Raw genomic sequence first — 19,506 nt, 5'->3', positions numbered from 1 at the left:
GATTCATGTTTCTCTTCTGCATATTTTCTATTGGGAAAACTAACTCCATGCATGTCCCAGTTTAGAATGTTAACTCTTTGGAATTCCCAGTTTGGAAATAATGTCAATCAGATTATTAGCTTATTAAAGATAGCCATTGCTACCTCCAAGAATTACAGTTAGCTAAGTGTTACTTAACAAAGGGTTCTGATGATAAGCTAGAAGAGGGGATTGTATTTTAAAAAGCTTTTGGTTCCCCTCCCCTAAAAATTTCCTTTATTTAAGCTCCTAGAGGTCCATGGTCTATTTGGAATGTTGTGTCTCATTCTGCTCTCAATCAATAAACAATGATAAACTTCCCATCTGCCGGGACCAAGTCCTTTTTTTTTTAAAAGCAATTCTAGAATTTCTTGGAATTAAGCTTTACCACTATCCCCCGTCCTTTAGCAATTTCTTGCTACATAGAATAAGACTGGTTTAAGCAAGATCATGCACGCTTTGTGAGAGATAGAAAGATGTGCATTTATAACCCTTGCTTTCTTTCCAATCACTGTATGCAATGTACCCAAAAAGAGACAGATCAATAAGTTGCAATGTTTCTAGCCCACCAAGGGCAATGCGGAATTGTTTAAAGGATATCCGTGCCAAAGAGACCCTGGTTTGAGCCCCGGCTCTACCATTTTCTTTTATTTTTTTAATTTTTAAATTTTATTTAAATCCAAGTTAGTTAACATATAGTGTAATAATGATTTCAGGAGTAGAATTTAGTGATTCATCACTTACATATAACACCCAGTGCTCATCCCGAGTGCCCTCCTTCATGCCCATCACCCATTTAGCCCATCCCCCACCCCATCCCCTTCTAGCAACCCTCAGTTTGTTCTCTGTATTTAAGAGTCTCTTCTGGTTTGTCTCCCTCTCTCACCAAGTCCTTTCAACTCTTCTTTCATAGTGTACTCTGAATTCAGTGATGTCATTCTGTTGTCTGATCCAGACACCGAGTACTTTGTCTCTGTACCATTATAAAAAGCCTCATCCATTCTCTCATCTCTACATACTCCAGATATGCCACCAATGGAACATTTACCATTTTCATCTTATCACCCCTTTGCTCAAGAACTTTTGGCACTCGATTGTTTCTGATCAAACCCAAACTCTATTGTGGAACTTTTAGGATTATATTGTTAACTTTAGTCTATGGCTATGTAAACAGTTAGTCAATGTAAGGCTCAAAGCAGGGCTCATTTAAATGGTATGCTACTCTTCCTCCGTCCAGACCTCTGCTCCAGTTGACAAGAATTTTACTATTTGTTGAATAGTAAAATTTCTCGAAATTCCTGACTCTTAGGTTTTTGCTCAGCCCTTCTGTTTGGGAGGAAAAGGAAGAAATGTTAAAAGTATATAGCCCCCATTTTTTGTGCTTGGTACCCAGAAATGGCACCTTTCCAATTCTCCTTTACAATACCCTATCCATCTGTAAGACCAGGCTGACTATCACATCTCCCAAGAAGCTGTCCCCATCTGCTCCTGGTGACACGGATTTTTCCCCAAATCTCTTTGCCTAATGAAACCCATATGAGGGATCATGCAACACTCCTCTTTTGCACATCTCTCTCACTTTTGGCAGAGTGCTGGAAGCATCGAAACTCAGTTCAGCTCATTGATAAGAGGTGAGGCGGGGATACCCAGAACCTACCAATTGGATAACTAGTCCCTAAATGATCTCAGGCCATTTATGCTTATAAACCCTACCTTAACATTAAGTAGATGTGGGAAATACAGGTGGGATGTAAAATTGCTTCAGTGGTTTATATTTTCCTTAATACTCCAGAATCAATTATCATAGATACAAGGACCAGTTGAGTACCTCATCTATATCAAGCACCATGCTAAATGTTTTACCTATGTAGTGTTATTTAATTCTTCCAACAACAGTGTGAATTATCACTGTATACACCTTGTGGGAAACTGAAGTTTAGCAAAATTGAGTGACTTCACCAAGATCAAAGAAAAGTAATGGAGACGGGTCTAGAAGCCACATCTTCCTGACTCCAAAGCCTATGTTCTTAACCTCTACACCAAATCATCTCAGAAAAATGTGCAAGATATACAAAAATATGCAAAAAAGCTTAATAGAACTTAATATAACTGTATTAGGCTTACAAGAAATGAATAAATTAATATTAACAGGCAAAGATGTCTCTTTTCCCATGGACTCTGCTTACCCCTCAGCAATAAACCCATGAATATGGAAATACTTCCCAAAATTCCATCTTAGCTTCCCCATTTACCATGGAAGTCTAGGATGTCTCCCTTTGTTTCCCCCTAAATGTGTGGTCTAGAATGCACTGGAATTCAAAAGGCATGCACAGTGTGTGTGATGGCAAGTGTTGCTCAGTGTGACACTCCACTTGCTCCTTATTCAAGAATGCAGAAGGAGTGTCTCCAAATATCTGCAAAGCATCTTTCTGTACACAGCTTGATTTGCACGCAAAAATACAGACCGCTAGGCCTCCATCTGTACCTGTGTCGTAAGAATATACAGGAGTAGAGGGGTACCTGGGTGGCTCAGTCGGTTGAGCGTCCGGCTTTGGCTCAGGTCACGATCTCACAGTCTGTGAGCTCGAGCCCCACATCAGGCTCTGTGCTGACAGCTCAGAACCTGGAGCCTGCTTCAGCTTCTGTGTCTCCCTCTCTCTCTGCCCCTCCCCAACTCATGCTGTGTTTCTCTCTGTCTCAATAGTAATAAACATTAAAAAGAAAAAAAGAATATACAGGAGTAGGGCTTGGGAACATGTATTTTTGATGAGTGCTCTCAGATGATTATTTTAAGAAAAGCTGAGAAACACAGAGACCCATTCCTGCACTAGATTCTCTAGTTAGATGCCTTTTTAGAGATCTGAGGACACATAGATGATGGGAATTTTTTTTTTTAATTTTAGATTTCTTTATAAATCTTCCCAAGCATCTTCTTGTGGAACTACTTGAAATAAATGACAGCCCCTTTTTGAAGTTACCGTATCAAAAACAACATGAATTTCAAAAGTGGGCATTTCTGGGACATTTGAAAGATGGGAACAAATCCATCTAAATTGATTGATAAAAAACACACAAGCGCTCCCAGTCAGGGGGCAATATCTTTCAAAGGATAGTGGCAAATTAATCACAAGCTGCACATCTTGTACTTCAAGGAAGAGTCTATTCATGCAGCCCAAATATCAAGATCCACCTCTCCATAGCTCTTTTCTTTACATTAATTAAATTCTGTTAAAATAAAGACAAGGAAATGGCACATTTATTTGCCTCGTCCAAAATTATGATACAATAATATTGCTTGGAATAAACAAGTTTATCTACTAAAATTTTCCTTGTAAGGCTGTTGACTATCATAGGCTTGTTCCGGGACACAATCACAAGGAAGAATATTATACCTCTTTCTCCCTGGATTTGGGGGCTTACATGTACCTGTCTTGAAAGCTAGCCACTTAAGTATGAACTATTCCTCAAAATCCTGCATTTATGAAATGCATAAAAGCAGGAGGGGCTTTTCTTTTTCTTTTCAGAGAAGTGATATAAAATCATAGGGTTCAGATTCATAAGTCTAGAGGCCTGAGCTTAGATCAGAACTGTGTTACCTACTAACAGTGCGGACTCTGAACCCCAAGTTCTGTGTCTGTAAGTTGGCAATACTAACGCCTACATTGCATGGTTATTTTTTTTTAAGATTTATTTATTTATTTGAGGAATAAATAAATAAATCTCTATACCAAAAGTGGGGCTCGAACTCACGACCCCCAGATCAAGAGCCACGAGCTCTACTGACTCAGCCAGCCACCACTATATTATTGCATGGTTATTTTAAAGATTTGAAATAATACATGTGAATGCCTAATACAAAAGGGGAATGCAATTAATGTTAGCTGTCATTTCTTTGTTGGGATGGATTGATTTGCCTATTGGGAACATTTCCCTTCACCGCTGCACTTCAAGGCAACCCCTGAGTAGAAATATAGGATAAGAACAGGCCATGGGAAGAGGGTCAAAAGAAGAGATGATGAAGAGTCAGGCTTCACTTGTTCTTATTCTGGAGCAAATCCTTCACTGCGGACTGCAGGGTCCAGGAAAATGGGGCCAGATGCCTCACCGCCATAATCACCTGGTATAGTAAAGCCTGAACTGGCTGTGTCATGTCAGACCTCACAGAGCCCAGTCCTTACTTTGCATTATTTTAGGGATAAACTTGTTCCTTTCCAATTATTACTTTTGCAAATATTACTCCTATATGGGTGTTGTAGGAAGAAAAAGAGATGATTGGTTGACTGATGGACTGATAAACAGAATCAGCCCTCAAAAGACTCAAGGTGCACATGCTAATGTTGTTTGAGCACGTGATTACATGATTTTAACAGATGACAGACTGAGAGCTAAGGCTGATGCTAGTCAAAGAGTTCCAATCATTCCCCTCCTCACGTCTGTGACCTCACACCACCTGAGGTCGCTGTCATAGGTGGTGTAATTCAATATGTGTGTTAAGAGGTCACTGAAGGGAGCCATGACAAAGGGCTCTGAGTATGGCAGCTCCACCTAAGACCTTACTATTTCGAGAGGGTCTGCCTCACCTGTCCCATCCATCACTCCGGCTGAAATCTGTTGATTCAGCCGGAAGTGTGGGAGCACCAGTGGGAAACCAGCATTTGGAACTCGGGCTCCAGGAAATGTTGCTGGAACCAGGGCAGTGATATTTTTATATTACCTAACCAACTGCCAGCTCTTCTATAAATGTTTCCTCACACAGTTTCAACAATGACATACGTTGGAAGCGTTAGAGGTTGTTATAGCTCCATGTACTTTGTAATAAAAGAAAGTTCAATGAGGGAAGTAAAAAGGAAGAAGAAATGTGCTAAAACTACCAGAGGATTGGAAATGGAGGAAGCATCAGCAGAGGCATTTCTGGAGGCCACGCCCGAACAAGGCGTGATGAAAAATCACACTCCCCTCATTAGGTCATGCCAGGCATGCATTTTTAAACACGCTTGGTGGAACAGGAAAAGATGATGGTAAAGAGGTGACCCTTTCCCTGGGGGCAGAGCGTACCTGAGGCATTATCAAGGCTGAAGGCGATGCGTACTGGCTTATCTGCAGGTACCCTGGCTGTGCTGATCATGTGGGCACCTGAGCCTTGGCCTTCCCCTGGGTCTTCCAGCTGTGAGGAGAAAAGAGAGCCCTTGTCATTTACCCAAGTCATCCTTCAAATATTCAGAGGACCTTGGAAAGTTAGTAAGCATTACTTTCTTATTTTGAAAATACTCCTAGTCCCTAGCTTTCTTCCCCTACATGGAAAGTATTTCACCTGCCTCATTTAAAATTCTTTTTCTGGCTTATAGAAAAATCGCTTTGGAAATACACATCTAGAATTAAATATACAAGATGGAGCAAAATCTCCACCCTCCTCACTTTTTTAGTATCCCTTCTCACTGTCCAGTCCAACCCTGGCCCTTCAAGGTCTTATATAGTGTTTTATTTTTAATTGAGGAGGATGAAAAGTTCTAAGAGGGCATCAGATGGCTTCATATTAGATTAGCTTTTCACACTCAAATGCCTAAGTTGGACATGAATTATTGATCTGAATTATTGAGTGGTAAAGAATGAGTATCATGGAGCCATTTCAAGAATACCAAGACTATTTTTAAGTATCTTACAGTTATATTATGAATATTATGTGCTTTGAATATCTAATTAACTACATGTAAATATATGAAACATTTCTTGTACATCTTAACAATGTATGATACAAGCAAAAGACAGAACTTAAAAACATCCTATTGGTGTATGTGTCAAATTATCATTTAATTCATAAACAAAGATAGAATGAACGAGAAAACATCCTACAGATGAGTTAGCATGGGCAAAAATACATGAATATTTCCTTGTTATAATAACAGAACTTAGCACAAATACATTTTAACCAAGAATTTGATAATTTTCATTCAATGGGACTAAGGAGAAGATATTGTTATATGTATATTCTATCTTCATTATTTGAATACATATATGCAACTTTTCTATTTTTAATCATGCTTCCCTAAACTCTCTACTTGCCTTGTCATGTAAGCAGTAAACCAAAAACTGAGTGATATTTTAAGGAAAAGGTCTCTAAAAATGGCAAAATATAAATCATCTCTTTAACCATCCTCCTCGAGATTCTGGGAACTGTTTAGCAGGACATTTTCTCATAGCAAGGTTTCTGACTCTTTCCCATAACTTTTCTGTATCTAAAAATAGTGTCTAGAACAGTGAATTTTGTTTTTACACTTATTTATAGAGCAGACACGAATGCATATATACATTTATATACACACACATGTATACTTAGACATACATACATATGGAATCATCCTACCCAGGATATGGAAAGAGAACAAGCTTATATTAAACACCTAGTCCAGCTTTGCAGAAAAACCCACAGCTGTTTATCACCCAGTTAGAATCATATTTGGCCCATTCATTTAAAACTACAAATAGCAATGAACCATAAAGCACTCCGAGTCATGTCGCTCAAAGTTAGAAAAAAGTAATAACACGAAACATTCAACTTAAGAAAAGGGTAATACAAAATTGCTGTTACTTGACTCAGGATTTGTTTTATCTTAGCTCTGACATACATTTCTGTGTAGTCTCTTCTGCTTAGAATCAACCATCTTGTTAGCCACCTGTTCCTAGGGAATAGAACAGACTGTCTCAAATTTGACAAAACAAACAATAAAAAGCCCCTTAAAGTTGCAGCTAAAAGAAAAAGCCTTATTGTTATGCACTGTACCAGCACCAAACCATTTTATCCTAACATCTAAGGACAAGAAGTGCTCCTCTTTTGACTACATCTCCCAACGCTTTCCTGCACCAAGAAACAAAGCACAAGAGGTGAAACTTCGCTTCAAGGTTTCCAGTGCCCGGGAAATGAAATTGACAAACACAGCTCATTAGAGCCCCTCCCCCCCCACGGCCAAGAACATCTGTCTGCCTCAGGAAGGATGACAGCAGCCAAGTGGGGTAGATTTTGAGTTCCGCAAGGTGTTGGCCAGGAGAGCCCCTAAACCCACTTGCCTTTTCATCACACCGCCTGGAGGAAATGGACCACTGATTCCTCCGCTCGGCTGTAACAGAGCTTTGGTTCAGTTGCCGGTGCCCCGAGCGTTTAGTTCGGTTTTCACACCTGTTGCCTTACCTCACTTAGTTGAGTGTCTGCACTTGTGTAATCCAGGGCCAGCCGCTGCCTTGGCCAGTCGTTGCCTTTGTGGAGTGAAGACCTAGTAAGAGAGCAGGCTGCACCTGCTGCATAGCAGCCACTGACAATCTGAGGAGCAATGACAGCTGTCGGGGCAGCTCACTGCTACCTGCTCTCCCCCAGACCCCCGCGTCCCACGGGCCTGCTGTTCCGCTTCCCTCCACAACCCCTCTCTCCTTTCCTTGCCTCTCCAACAGCCAGGATGTTGTCATGCTTCTAGAAAAAGCAAGTGCAAAAGAAAACCCTCCTTCTGTCAGAGGCATTGATAAACAGCAAGTTGTGGAGAGTCCAAATGTTTTAATTCATTAGTCCTGGCAAACCTAAAATACAAACAGACTTGCTTCACAAGACAGGAATGTCTTCAGCGTGACCCAATCGGTGTCTGTGTCTATTCCAGCAAACTGGCAAAGATAGCATGACTCCAGTCAGCAAAAATGTCGGCAGCTCCAATCAGCTCAGCAAGACCCAGCCAACTTGGACAGACGGCAAGCAAGCCAACCCTCAGATGATAGCAGCAATGATCCCGGTTAAGAACGTGAGGTTTGAGATGGAGCCACTGATGGGCTTGATGACTTGATCCCATCTACAAATGCACTCGACCGCAAAACCGGTCAATGGTGAAAAGGAATGGAGCCTTAGAACTGTTCATCCCTTTTATTACCCATAAACCTGAAGGTCAGTAGTACTTTCAAAGACTTGGATGGTGATGTTGAGGTTAAATAATTAAAGAGAAACAAGTATTAAGAGAAAGCAAAGACAAGCCATAAATGGGAAGAATAGCCTTTGCAAAATAAGTACCAGATAAAGAACTAGTATCCAAAATAAAAGAAGATCTCTTTAAACAATAGGAAAATAAACAACCCAGTTTAAAAAAATGCGCAAAGGATCTGAGCAGACACCTCACCAAAGATGGCAAATAAGCATATGAAAAGCTGTTGAACACCATATATTATCAGAGACTTACAAACTAAAACAACGAGTGACCACTGCACACATATTAGAATGGTCAAAATATAAACACTGACAATACCCAGTACTGACGAGGACGCAAAATGGCACAGCCACATTGGAAGACAGCATGGCGCTTTCTTACAAAACTAAATGAACTTTTACCGTATGATCCAGTAATCACACTCCTTGGTATTTTCCCAAAGTTGCTGAAAACGTCTATCCACACAAAAACTTGCACCCGCGTGTCTGTAGCAGCTTTATTCCTAATGTTCCCAGGACTTGGAGGAAACAAGATGTCCTTTGGAAAGTGAATGGGTAAACAAACTGGTACATCCAGAGAGGAGAATGTAATTCAGCGATAAAAAGAAATGAGCACTCAAACCACAAAAAGACATGGATAAAACTTAATGTACATTACCTTTTTTAATGTTCATTTATTTATTTATTTTTGAGAGAAAGAGAGAGCATGAACAGGGAAGGGCAGAGAGAGAGGGAGACAGAGAATCCCAGGAAGGCTCTGCACTGTTAGCACAGAGCCCGACCTGGGGCTCAAACTCATGAACTGTGAGATCATGACCTGAGCTGAAATCAAGAGTCAGATGCTCAAACTACTGAGCCACTCAGATGACCCTTAAGTATATATTGTTAATTAAGTGAAAAAAGCCAGTCTGAAAAGGCTACAGACTGCATGGTTCCAGCAATGCGACATCCTGGAAAAGGCAGAATTAGGAAGACAGTAAAAATGGTCCGTAGTTGCCAGAGGTTCAGGAGAGAGGCAGAGAGGCTCAAATAGGTGGGACTTTGAGGGCAGTGAAACTATTCTGAACTATACTATAGTGGTGAATACAGGTCATTATACATTTGTCAAAATCCACAAAATGCACAGCACCTGGAGTGAACCCTAACCCAAACTATTGATTTTAGTTAATAATATATATATTGGCTCATCGATTATAACAAATGTACCACACTAATGAAAGATGCAAATATTCAGGGAAAGAAACAGGGAAGAAACATTGGGCAGGCATATGGGAACTCTGCTTTGCATTTGTTCTTTCCTATAGACATGAAGCTGCTCAAAGAAGGTTAAATAACTAACTAAAAGACTTAGCAGGTTCCCATGATCTATGAATAAAAGGCTAATTTGTCAGGATATTCGCAGCAATAAGCTGCACAGATTTAGACGATTAGAGCATTCACCTGTAAACCTATTTGCATTTCTTAACTGCAAATCTTTTCAGGAATTATTACTGCTTTGACGTTATTTTATGGTTAATATCACCTTCCATACTGTATTATAATATATCAAAAGAGTCTTATCTACTACCTCATCTTCCTCTTCCCTGTAATCCTGTAACATAATCATGGTCAATATTGTCATCCCTATTTGACAGGTGAACAAACTGAGACTCAAGACAATTTAAGTAATAGGCTTAAGGGTAAATGATATGTATGGAATATAGAACCCAGATATGATCCAGTTTTCTAACTGACGTTTCATGCTATTTCCACTACACCAGGATGCATTCTGTATGAAATACCCAACTGAATTGTTTTATTAACAATGTCTGACTCTCGGCTTCTGGCTTGGAGGAAACAGAAGCAAAACTTTCTTCAATGGTCTGGCTTTCAGGTTCATCTGACACCAGCCATATTTATCACAACACCCCAAGGAAATCAAAGTTGTGCATCCTATCTGTGGTGATAGGGGAGTGGGTACCACATCAGCATGGGCTCCCAAATCGACTGGTAAGTGCCCCTTTGAGAAAACCTGGTGGTGACATCAACGTTGCCAAGGGAATCAGCAACTGGAGGCATCTGGATTCCAGTGAAATTGATCCTTCAGAATGGAAAGACCCAAAATGAGGTAGCACCTTCCTCCTCTGCCCTAGCCATCAAAACTCTGGAACCACCCAACAGAAAGGGACAGTTACACATTAAATGCAATGAAATTATCATCCTTCTTTTTTTTTTTTAATCCTGGAACTATCATCTTTGATGATATTGTCAGAAGCATGTGACAGATGCAGCATTGGCCTTTATGCAGTGAAGTCTCCAGCATCAATTAAACCAATCCTGGGGACCGCCCAGTGTGTGGGCTTCAATGTTGATGGGTCCATTCTCATAACATCAAAGATGATATCAACAGTGGTGCCCAGTTGGGAAAGAGCTATAAAAAAATTATTTTATTAAAGGGTAATTTCACACCAACAAGAAAGCAACAAAAAGAATAAATCTAAATAATCTAAATGTGCTCTGTCCATGTCTCATCATTTAAACTCAAGGTTTTAAATAGTAATTTATATTCACTAGCTCTTCTGTTCCCATAGGAGCAACAGTGTATTTCTTGGCTCTTTATCTAAACACTTCCAAGAGAGTAACAAATCTGAAACCCAAGTGAAATCCCTTCCCACAACTGTAACCCAAAATAACTACGGCGTATTTTAAGAATTCAATAGAATTGTACTAATTCAATCAAAAAAGGATTGTGAGTACACATCAAAATATTAGCAGATTAACAATATGTCCCTGGGTAGAAGCAATATGTATAATTTTTATTTTCTTCTTGTCAGCAACAAATATATTCTGTTGTTATGTGAAAATTTATTTTTTTAAGTGTATTTCTTTTGAGCGAGAGTACACACGCATCAGGAAGGGGAGGGGCAGAGAAAGAGAGAATCCGGAGCTGCCTCCATGCTGTCAGCAGAAACCTGACGGGGGGCGGGATTTAATCTCACTAACTGAACCCTGAGATTATGACCTGAACCAGAATCAAGAGTCCCATGCTTAGGGGCACAGTCGTGGATTCAAGCCCTGCATCAGGCTCTGTGCTGATAGCTCAGAGCCTGGAGCCTGCTTCGGATTCTGTGTCTCCCTCTCTCTCTATGCTCCTCCCCAACTCACGCTCTGTCTCTCAAAAATGAATAAACGTTAAAACAAATTAAAAAGAAAAAGAGTCCCACGCTTAACTGACCGAGCTACCCAGGTATCCCATGAGAGGTTATTTTTAACAGCATCCAAGGAACTTTTCAAAATATGAAATATAGACTTATTTCTGAATTATGGTGTATAATATGCAACAGAGGCTCATGGTGTCGACCTTGTCACAGTTACTGTGGTCTAAATTTCTTGATACAATTCAATAAGCATTTGAGGAAGATTGATTGATTGATTGATTGATAGTAATCTTTAAACCCAATGTAGGGCTCAAACTCATGATCTCAAGATTGAGTTTCATACTTTCCAACTGAGTCAGCCAGGCACCTCTCATTTGAGGAAGATTTAGTATGTTCCAGGCTAGCATTTCCCAAATTGTCCTCATTGCTGGGTTCATGCCTTTTAAAAACGTCCACTCCCAGGCTCTGTCACGGCAGTGACTCAATAGAGCTGAGATGGGTCCAGGGTTTTATAAATTTAAATAAGAAATACTAATGGCTACAGGAAGACAAATCATATGACTTAACTCATATGAGGACTTGAAGATACAAAACAGGTGAACATAAGGAAGGGAAGCAAAAATAATATAAAAACAGGGAGGGAGAGAAAACATAAGACATTCTTTTTTTTTTTTTAATATTTTTTATTTATCTCTAGGAGAGAGAGAGACAGCGGGAGCAGGGGAGGGTCAGAGAGAGGGGGAGTCACAGACTGAAACAGGCTCCAGGCTCCGAGCTGGCAGTCAGCACAGAGCCCGACGCGGGGCTCGAACCCACGAACCGCGAGATCATGACCCAAGCGAAAGTCGGACGCCCAACTGACTAAGCCACCCAGGCGTCCCCATAAGACATTCTTAAATATTAAGAACAGAGTTACCGGAGGGGTTGTGGGAGGGGGGATGGGCTAAATGGGTAAGGAGCATTAAGGAATCTACTCCTGAAATCATTATTGCACTATATGCTAACTGACTTGGATGTAAATTAAAAATAAATTAAAAAAAAAAAAAGAAATACTGGGGCACCTGGGTGGCTCAGACGGTTAAGCGGCCGACTTCAGCTCAGGTCATGACCTCACAGCTTGTGGGTTCGAGCCCCGGGTTAGGCTCCGTGCTGTCAGCTAGCTCAGAGCCTGGAGTCTGCTTCAGATTCTGTACCTCCCTCTCTCTATGGCCCTCCTCTGTTCATGCTGTCTCTCTCTCAGAAATAAATAAAACATTAAAAAATTTTTTAAAAGAAAGAAATACTAGCGGCTATGCACATTGTTTAGAGAATGGTTGTAAAGGAAAACTGATTATTTCAGTCATGAAATAGTTGACTCTTGAACAACATGGGGCTTCAGGGCGCCGACATCCTCACCAACAGTCAACCAACCACACGTAACTTTTGATTTCCAAAAAACTTAACTACTAATAGCTACTTTTGAGCAAAGCCTTACTGTTAACATAAACAGATGAGTAACACATACTTCATATGTTATATGTATTATATACTCTATCCTTTCAATAAAGTCGTAAGCTAGTGAAAAGAAAATGGCAAAATCATAAGGAAGAAGAAATACATTTACAGTACCATATTGAAAAAAAATCTGCACATAAGTGGATCTGTACAGTTCAAAGTTGTGTTGTTCAAGAGTCAACCGTATTTGTGGATGGGGGAGAATTCAGGCTTCAGATAGCAGGATGATCAACTTTATATCACTAAGCTCAAGAGACGAGTGAGTAGATTAGAACCATGATCCACTCAGTGGGTCCTTTCTGGGTCTTTTGGTTCCCCCACTGGGAGAGACAGAATAGTATGCAGCATTTAAGAACCAGGCTGCTGGGTCCCCAACCTGGCTCTGTCTCATTCTGATATGGGACTTCAGTTAAGTTACTTAACTAATCTGTGCCTCAGTTTCCCCAAATATGGTACATATGTCACAGGGAGTTTTGATTATTGAAAGACTTAAAGTAAAAACCATACCCAAAGGGTATCTAGAGTTATAAGACCCAGATTTGAATTGTGATTCCACACAAGTTTACACTAGACACTACACATCCCCAGCCTCAGTTCTGTCATCAGAGCAGGGGTTGACAAACTTTTCTGTAAAGGACCAGAGAGTAAATATTTTAGGCTTGGCAGGCCACACCATCTCTGTGGCAAGGACTCAGCTCTGCCATCTCTATTCTTGAAAGCAACAATAGGCAATATGCAAACAGAAGAATAGAGACAAATAAAACTTTATTTACAAAACAGTAAATAAATAAACACAACTCTATTCCAGTAAAACTGCATTTATAGATGCTGACATTACTTTATCATATAATTTGGTGACAATATATATCACCAAATAATATTTTCCTTTTGGTATTTCTTAAGGTTCTTTGAGATACAATTGACATATAACACTATATTAGTCTCAGGGGAGCAGTATAATGATTTGATATTTGTATATATTGTGAAGTGATCACTACAGTAAATCTAGTTAACATCCTCACCACACATAGTTAACGATTCTTTTTCTTGTGAATAAGCTTTTAAGATCTACTCTATCGGCAACTTCAAATACATAATACAGTATTGTTAACTACAGTCACCATGCTGTAAATTACACCCCCAGGACATATTTAAAACTGGAAGTTTGTCTCCTTTTGATGTTTGTCAACTACTTAAAAATATAAGATCCATTCTTAGCTCATGAACTACACCAAAACATAGGGGGCCAATTTTTCCTGATGTTACAGTTTTAAGACACTTCCTGTACAGAATTAGCCAACAAGTAAGTATGGGATAACTCAGGATTTCCCAAACCAGAAAAATATAATGTGTGTGTGTGTGTGAGTGTGTGTATGTGCGTGTGTGTGTAGCCTTTATAACTTCATTTACATAGATTTTAAATGGTTTTTATACTATATGTTTATAGTTGACTAGATTTGACATATGTGTCCCCATTTCTGTAATAACTTAAACATCAGGCTCCTGGAGAAGAATGAAATTGTCTTTAATATTGTTGACTATGGGAAATTATTTATTGTCTATTTCAATATTTCCACCTTTCCCAAGAATATAACCTAGAACTAATAAAACCAAGTTTTAAAACTTGTTGCTACAGTACAGTTAGATTTATTTCATTATTTTAATAGTATCCTAAGGAAAATTTGAACTTCTCCTCACCTATCAATATCCTAGTATCTACCCCAAAGGACAAGAATACGCCCTTCTTTAACACAGTGCTATCCTACCAAACAACAGCCCCCACAATTGTCTGACATCGTTAAACATCCAGATAGCACTCAAATCTCCAATTTTCTCACAAATGTCTTAAAGTAATTTTTCAGTTCATTTTATATATTTTTTAAAAATTTTTTGAGAGGAAGAGGGAGAGAGAGCATGAGCAGTGGAGAGAGGCAGAAGGAGAGAGAGAGAGAACCCCGATGTGGGGCCCACAATCCTGGGATCATAACCTTAGCCAACTTTAAGAGTTAGAGGTTCAACCAACTAAACCATCCAGGTCTCTCTCATTTTTTAATTTTTAAACAAGACCCAAACAAGATCCAAATATATGATTGCTTGCTACTGTTTTTACATTTTTAAAACCTGTAGATATCACCTCCAATTCATTTTTTGGTAATTTATTTTGCAAAACCATAGATCTTCCCATAATTGCACCTCAACATTGTTGTTTAACATGCTTCTTTTGCTCCAGACTCCCTGCAAATTGACAGTTGCATCCAGCAACTTGATCAGATTCAGGTTTGATTTATTTTTTACCTATTATTATTATTTTTTTTTGATGGGGGAAGAGCGGAGGTAGAATCACTTCATAGGTAGTCAATACTATTCTTTTTTTATTAATTTTTTTAGTTTCATTTATTTATTTATTTTGAGAGAGACAGAGAGAGTGTGAACAGGGGAGGGGCAGAGAGAGAGAGACTCCCAAGCAGGCTCTGCAGGGTCAGCACAGAACCTGACGTGAATACTATTATTTTAGAAGAAAAAATATTCTCCGATATTGACTTAGATCATTTTTATAAAATGCACAAGCATAAAACTGTGGATATGCTTCTTATGAAACTCTTATTAAAACCAAATTGATGAAGCGCTTATAAGAACAAGTTTACAAATTAAATACAAATAAAACAAAGTTAAAATACAGTTTAACCACATTAATTTAACATGAGAGAATTGCTTTCATGGAACTGAGTACATACAACTTAAAGGTAGTACTCATTCTATAGGGTGTGATTCCTTAGGGTTCCTCCTGTCCACACTGCCCCAAATGACTATTTGCTTATGGACCCTTCATCTGTGACCTGCTTCAACACTCATGCCTGAATGCTGCCCATGACACCCTTGCCCTTCACACAATAAGTACACATGATGGAGAAAGCGCTGAGCACCTGGTGTCTGCAAACATTGGTCTCCTTTTTTTCTAACCACGACTCACTGTTTCTTTTGTACCATATTAACCCATGAACATAGCCTGTTAAGATTAGAAGGCCTAAACAGCTTTATCCTGAATGCCTTTCTGATATTTCTCAAATGAGCTTCAGTTTTAAGGTCACATCTTTACTGAAATTATTTTTAAAAACTCATCAAACTATTACTAAAAACCCCTACCACTGAGCTGTATGGTCCATTAATTAGGGTGGTTGTCTGTCTTCTTGGTGTATGTCTTCACTTTGAAAGCCTCCAACTGCGAGAGTGGACCAAATGCCAGTCCAGCCTCCCATGTGATGCGGGGGAAGGAAAAAAGTTTTAACTTTAAATTAGGCAGGATTCTTTTGGGTAGAAGAGTCAAAATCCAATTTAATATTGGCTCAAATAACAAAAGCTATTTATTGGCTCTTATAACTAGGAAATCCAGGGGCCTTCTCATTTCAGGAGTGGATTTATCCAAACGCACAGAGACATCAGGAATCTGTCTCTCTTTACCTCCTGCGTCATCTTTCTCTTGTGTTAATTCCATTTTCAGATGGAGTCTCCCCCTGAGGGGGCCATCAGCTTTCTAAACTCACATCCTATCAGCTTGAAAAGCTCAATCAAAAGAGACTATCTTTTCCTCAGAATACTTGGACACAATAGTCATTGGCCAAGTCACTGGCATATCCATCACTGTGGACAGACAAGGAGTAGAGTATTTGTACAATTGAGGCCTGCATCACAGGCCCACCCAGAAAGTTGGGTAGAGAAGGAATTATTCCCCAAACTGATACATTGATGTTGGGTATACTGCAAAATAAGGGAAGTAAAGAAAGAAAAAAAGAAATGAAAGAAGGAAATAAGGAAGGAAGGAGGGAGGGAGAGGAAAAAAGGAATGGAAAGAAAAGGCCACTTAAAATCCTATGCTAATGCTTTTGGAAGTAGAATATGTCAGTGTCCCATGAGGCACTCAGATTTCAAGATGGTGGTGAAAATGACGTGGATGGGGCAATAACTATGTTCCAGACACTCGGCTAAGTTCTTTTCATACACATGACATCATTTAATGCTCAAAACATTCCTTTAAGATAGCTGCTGTCATTTCTGTTTTACAGAGGAACAAATTGAGACTCAAAAAGTTTTAATAATTTGCTCAAAGTTCAGGAGCTAATAAAGTACTAGACGAATTTTTTTTTTTTTTGCTGAAATAAATCTCTTTATCTACAAATCAAAATCCTGTTCAAGGATATGGCTGAAGTTGCCTTTGTAAGAGATACCTTTTCCCATTAACAGAGTGGGAGTCTCAAAAAGCCAATTCTTTAAGAAGGAGAAATACAAAGTCTCAGAAAATACAAAATGTTTGCTTATTTTAACAATACCAATAGATACAAATCTGCTCACCTCATCCAATGAATGAAATGAGTTACTTCTTGTGCAAAGAATCAATAAGAAACCTCTATAATTAACATTTATAGAAACACAGAATGGACTAAGATCTTAATCCATTTCCTTCTTGGGGAAACTGAGGCACAGGAAAAGAAGGTTATGCCTTTGAACAAAAAGGAAGGAGATAAGTACTAAAAGTTCACACCTGTTCCAGGAGCATTATCCTCTTTATGAGATTTAATTCATATGGGAATACAGATATACCTACCACATATTACTTTTGAAAGCAGAATAGCATCTTAGAAGGTAAAGATTTAGAACATTTAAATTTTGAAAGAAAGAAGTGAGGCAGGAGAAATTCCTAATCTCACTGATCCTTCTCACACAGGACTTCCTTTCCCTTACCTCTGCATGCAGAACTGATCATCAAATGGGTGACTTCTTCCCAGATACATTTCACAACATCCAGGTGGTGACTTCATCACTGAAACTCTTACCCTGAGGGGTACCTGGGTGGCTCCTTCGGTTAAGCGCCCAACTTCAGCCCAGATCAGGATCCCATGCTGTGTGGATTCGAGCCTCCCCCCCCCCCCATAGGGCTCTGTGCTAATAGCTCAGAGCCTGAAGCCTGCTTCAGATTCTGCTCTCTCTATCTAAAAAAAAGAAAAAGTCTTACCTTGCCTCTCCTCTAGCTCATCTGCACACAGCCACCTTTATTTACCTTCCTTTAAAAAGAAAAGTGTGGGGGCGCCTGGGTGGTTCGAAGTCTCTGACTTTGGCTCAAGTCATGACCTCATGGTTCATGAGTTCAAGCACCGTGTCAAGCTCTGTTCTGGCAGCTCAGAGCGTAGAGCCTGTTTCAGACTGTGTCTCCCTCTCTCTCTGCCCCTCCCTTGCTCACATTCTGTCTCTCTCTCTCAAAAGTAAATAAACACTAAAAAAAGAATTAGAAAAAGAAAAGTGTGAATCACTATTATACTCTGATGAAAAGCATCCATTGGACAGAGGCAGCTTTGGGGACGCTCACTCCCACAAACCCATCCCAAGAACCTGGGCGGGGCCCTTACAGTGGGTTCACATGGTCATATGTCTTTGTAGAATCTGCAAAATGGAGATAGTTTAACTGCACTGGTTAAGATTTCCACCTCTTACCAATCCAACTCCCCCACCGTCATACTTCCTATAGTGTTGAATCAAAATGGAGTTGCAGTGGGAATTTGACTAAAGGGAAGTTGAGTTAGAGATACATTTATTATCCATATATGTATGTGATTCCCTGTCTCAGTACAGAGTACGTTTCTGGCTGAGCCAGTGTAGGAATGTCTTCCAGGATTATCCCTCCACGAACTCACAGTACAACACCACCATTGTGCAAAGCTATTAGTAGTCTAATAGCTCACAGCTACCAGAGCCTAGAGCCTGCTTCAGATTCTGTGTCTCCCTCTCTCTCTTCTCCTCTCCCACTCATGCTCTGTCTCTCTCTCTCAAAAATAAATAAACATTGGGGGGCCTGGGTGGCTCAGTTGGTTAAGCATCAACTTCAGCTCAGGTCATGATCTCACAGTTCGTGGGTTCGAGCCCCGCGTCGGGCTCTGTGCTGACAGCTAGTCAGAGCCTGGAGCCTGCTTCAGATTCTGTGTCTCCCTTTCTCTCTGACCCTCCCCTGCTCACACTGTCTTTCTCTTTATTTCTCAGAAATAAATAAAACATTAAAAAAAAATTTTAATAAATAAATAAATATTTAAAATTTTTTTAAAAGGAATAAGAAATGGTTAGACTTTATTGGGACTATAGGAGAAAAGATTTATACCATTGGTAGAAGGGCAAAGACATTTAGGGTTAATTAGTGACAATATATGAAATGCAAAAGCAAATAAACAAGAAAATGAACTCAAGAGGGAGTCTGTAGCAAAGTAAAAGTAACTGTAGTTGACTATTTGCCTCAGCTGTGACTAGCATTTCCATGACCTTAATAATGTAAATACAGAATATTGATTTAACTAAAAATCTCACTGTTGAAAAGAGGCAGTAGAGCTTGTGTGCATGACAGCATCAAGGTGCAGAGAGAAAAGAGCCAAATCTTCATCCTCCATCGTGGGAAGCCAGCAGATAATGGCACAGACCAAAACAATGCAAGAGATTGTAATGCAAACACAATTGGAGTGGGGAGGTATAGACCAACATCATTCTAAAAGGTGGTTATCTCTGGAATGGAGAGGAGGGAGGGAGGGCTGCTGGAGGGTTTTGCAACAAGCCCTGGAGAACTACTTGACCCTTCAGTGTATGAGCATAGCAGACTTTGATAAAAACGTCTAAGGTTCCATTTGTGGACTGAGTCTTGCCTAGAAGATAACATTCAGCATTCAAAGCCCTTCGCAATTTGGCCTTTTCTCCTCTGTGTTCATCTCATGAACCTCCCTGCCTCAGCCCCCTGTCCCCCGCCAGAGGGGGACCACAATGAGAGATTAGTGTGTGTCCTCAAACATTATAGCCTTGGTGCCAACTTTGTGCCTTTGCAGGTCAAAGCCATTTCTGCTGTCACCTCCTCTGTACAGCCATTCGAGCTCGCTA

General features: G+C 39.8%; 1 protein-coding gene across 2 annotated transcripts in view; it reads right to left on the bottom strand.

The window, feature by feature from the left end:
- MAP3K7CL (MAP3K7 C-terminal like) overlaps nt 1-19,506 on the bottom strand; it is a 55,876-nt gene that overhangs the window by 29,225 nt on the left and 7,145 nt on the right. The window contains exons 1-2 of one of the 2 annotated variants that reach the window (XM_039237300.1): nt 12,171-12,177; nt 5,074-5,182 (exon numbers count right to left, since the gene is read on the bottom strand). In XM_039237300.1, coding sequence (XP_039093231.1) covers nt 5,074-5,143 — 70 coding nt within the window. In that variant the 5' untranslated portion in view covers nt 5,144-5,182; nt 12,171-12,177. Of the gene's footprint in view, nt 1-5,073; nt 5,183-12,170; nt 12,178-19,506 lie in introns of those variants that run through there. The other variant, XM_039237299.1, reaches the window with a different exon arrangement.

The sequence above is a fragment of the Hyaena hyaena genome, unplaced genomic scaffold, assembly GCF_003009895.1.
Source record: "Hyaena hyaena isolate Hyena2069 unplaced genomic scaffold, ASM300989v1 scaffold_122, whole genome shotgun sequence".
Classification (NCBI taxonomy): Eukaryota; Metazoa; Chordata; class Mammalia; order Carnivora; family Hyaenidae; genus Hyaena; species Hyaena hyaena.
This window is presented reverse-complemented; position numbering and strand designations above follow the sequence as displayed.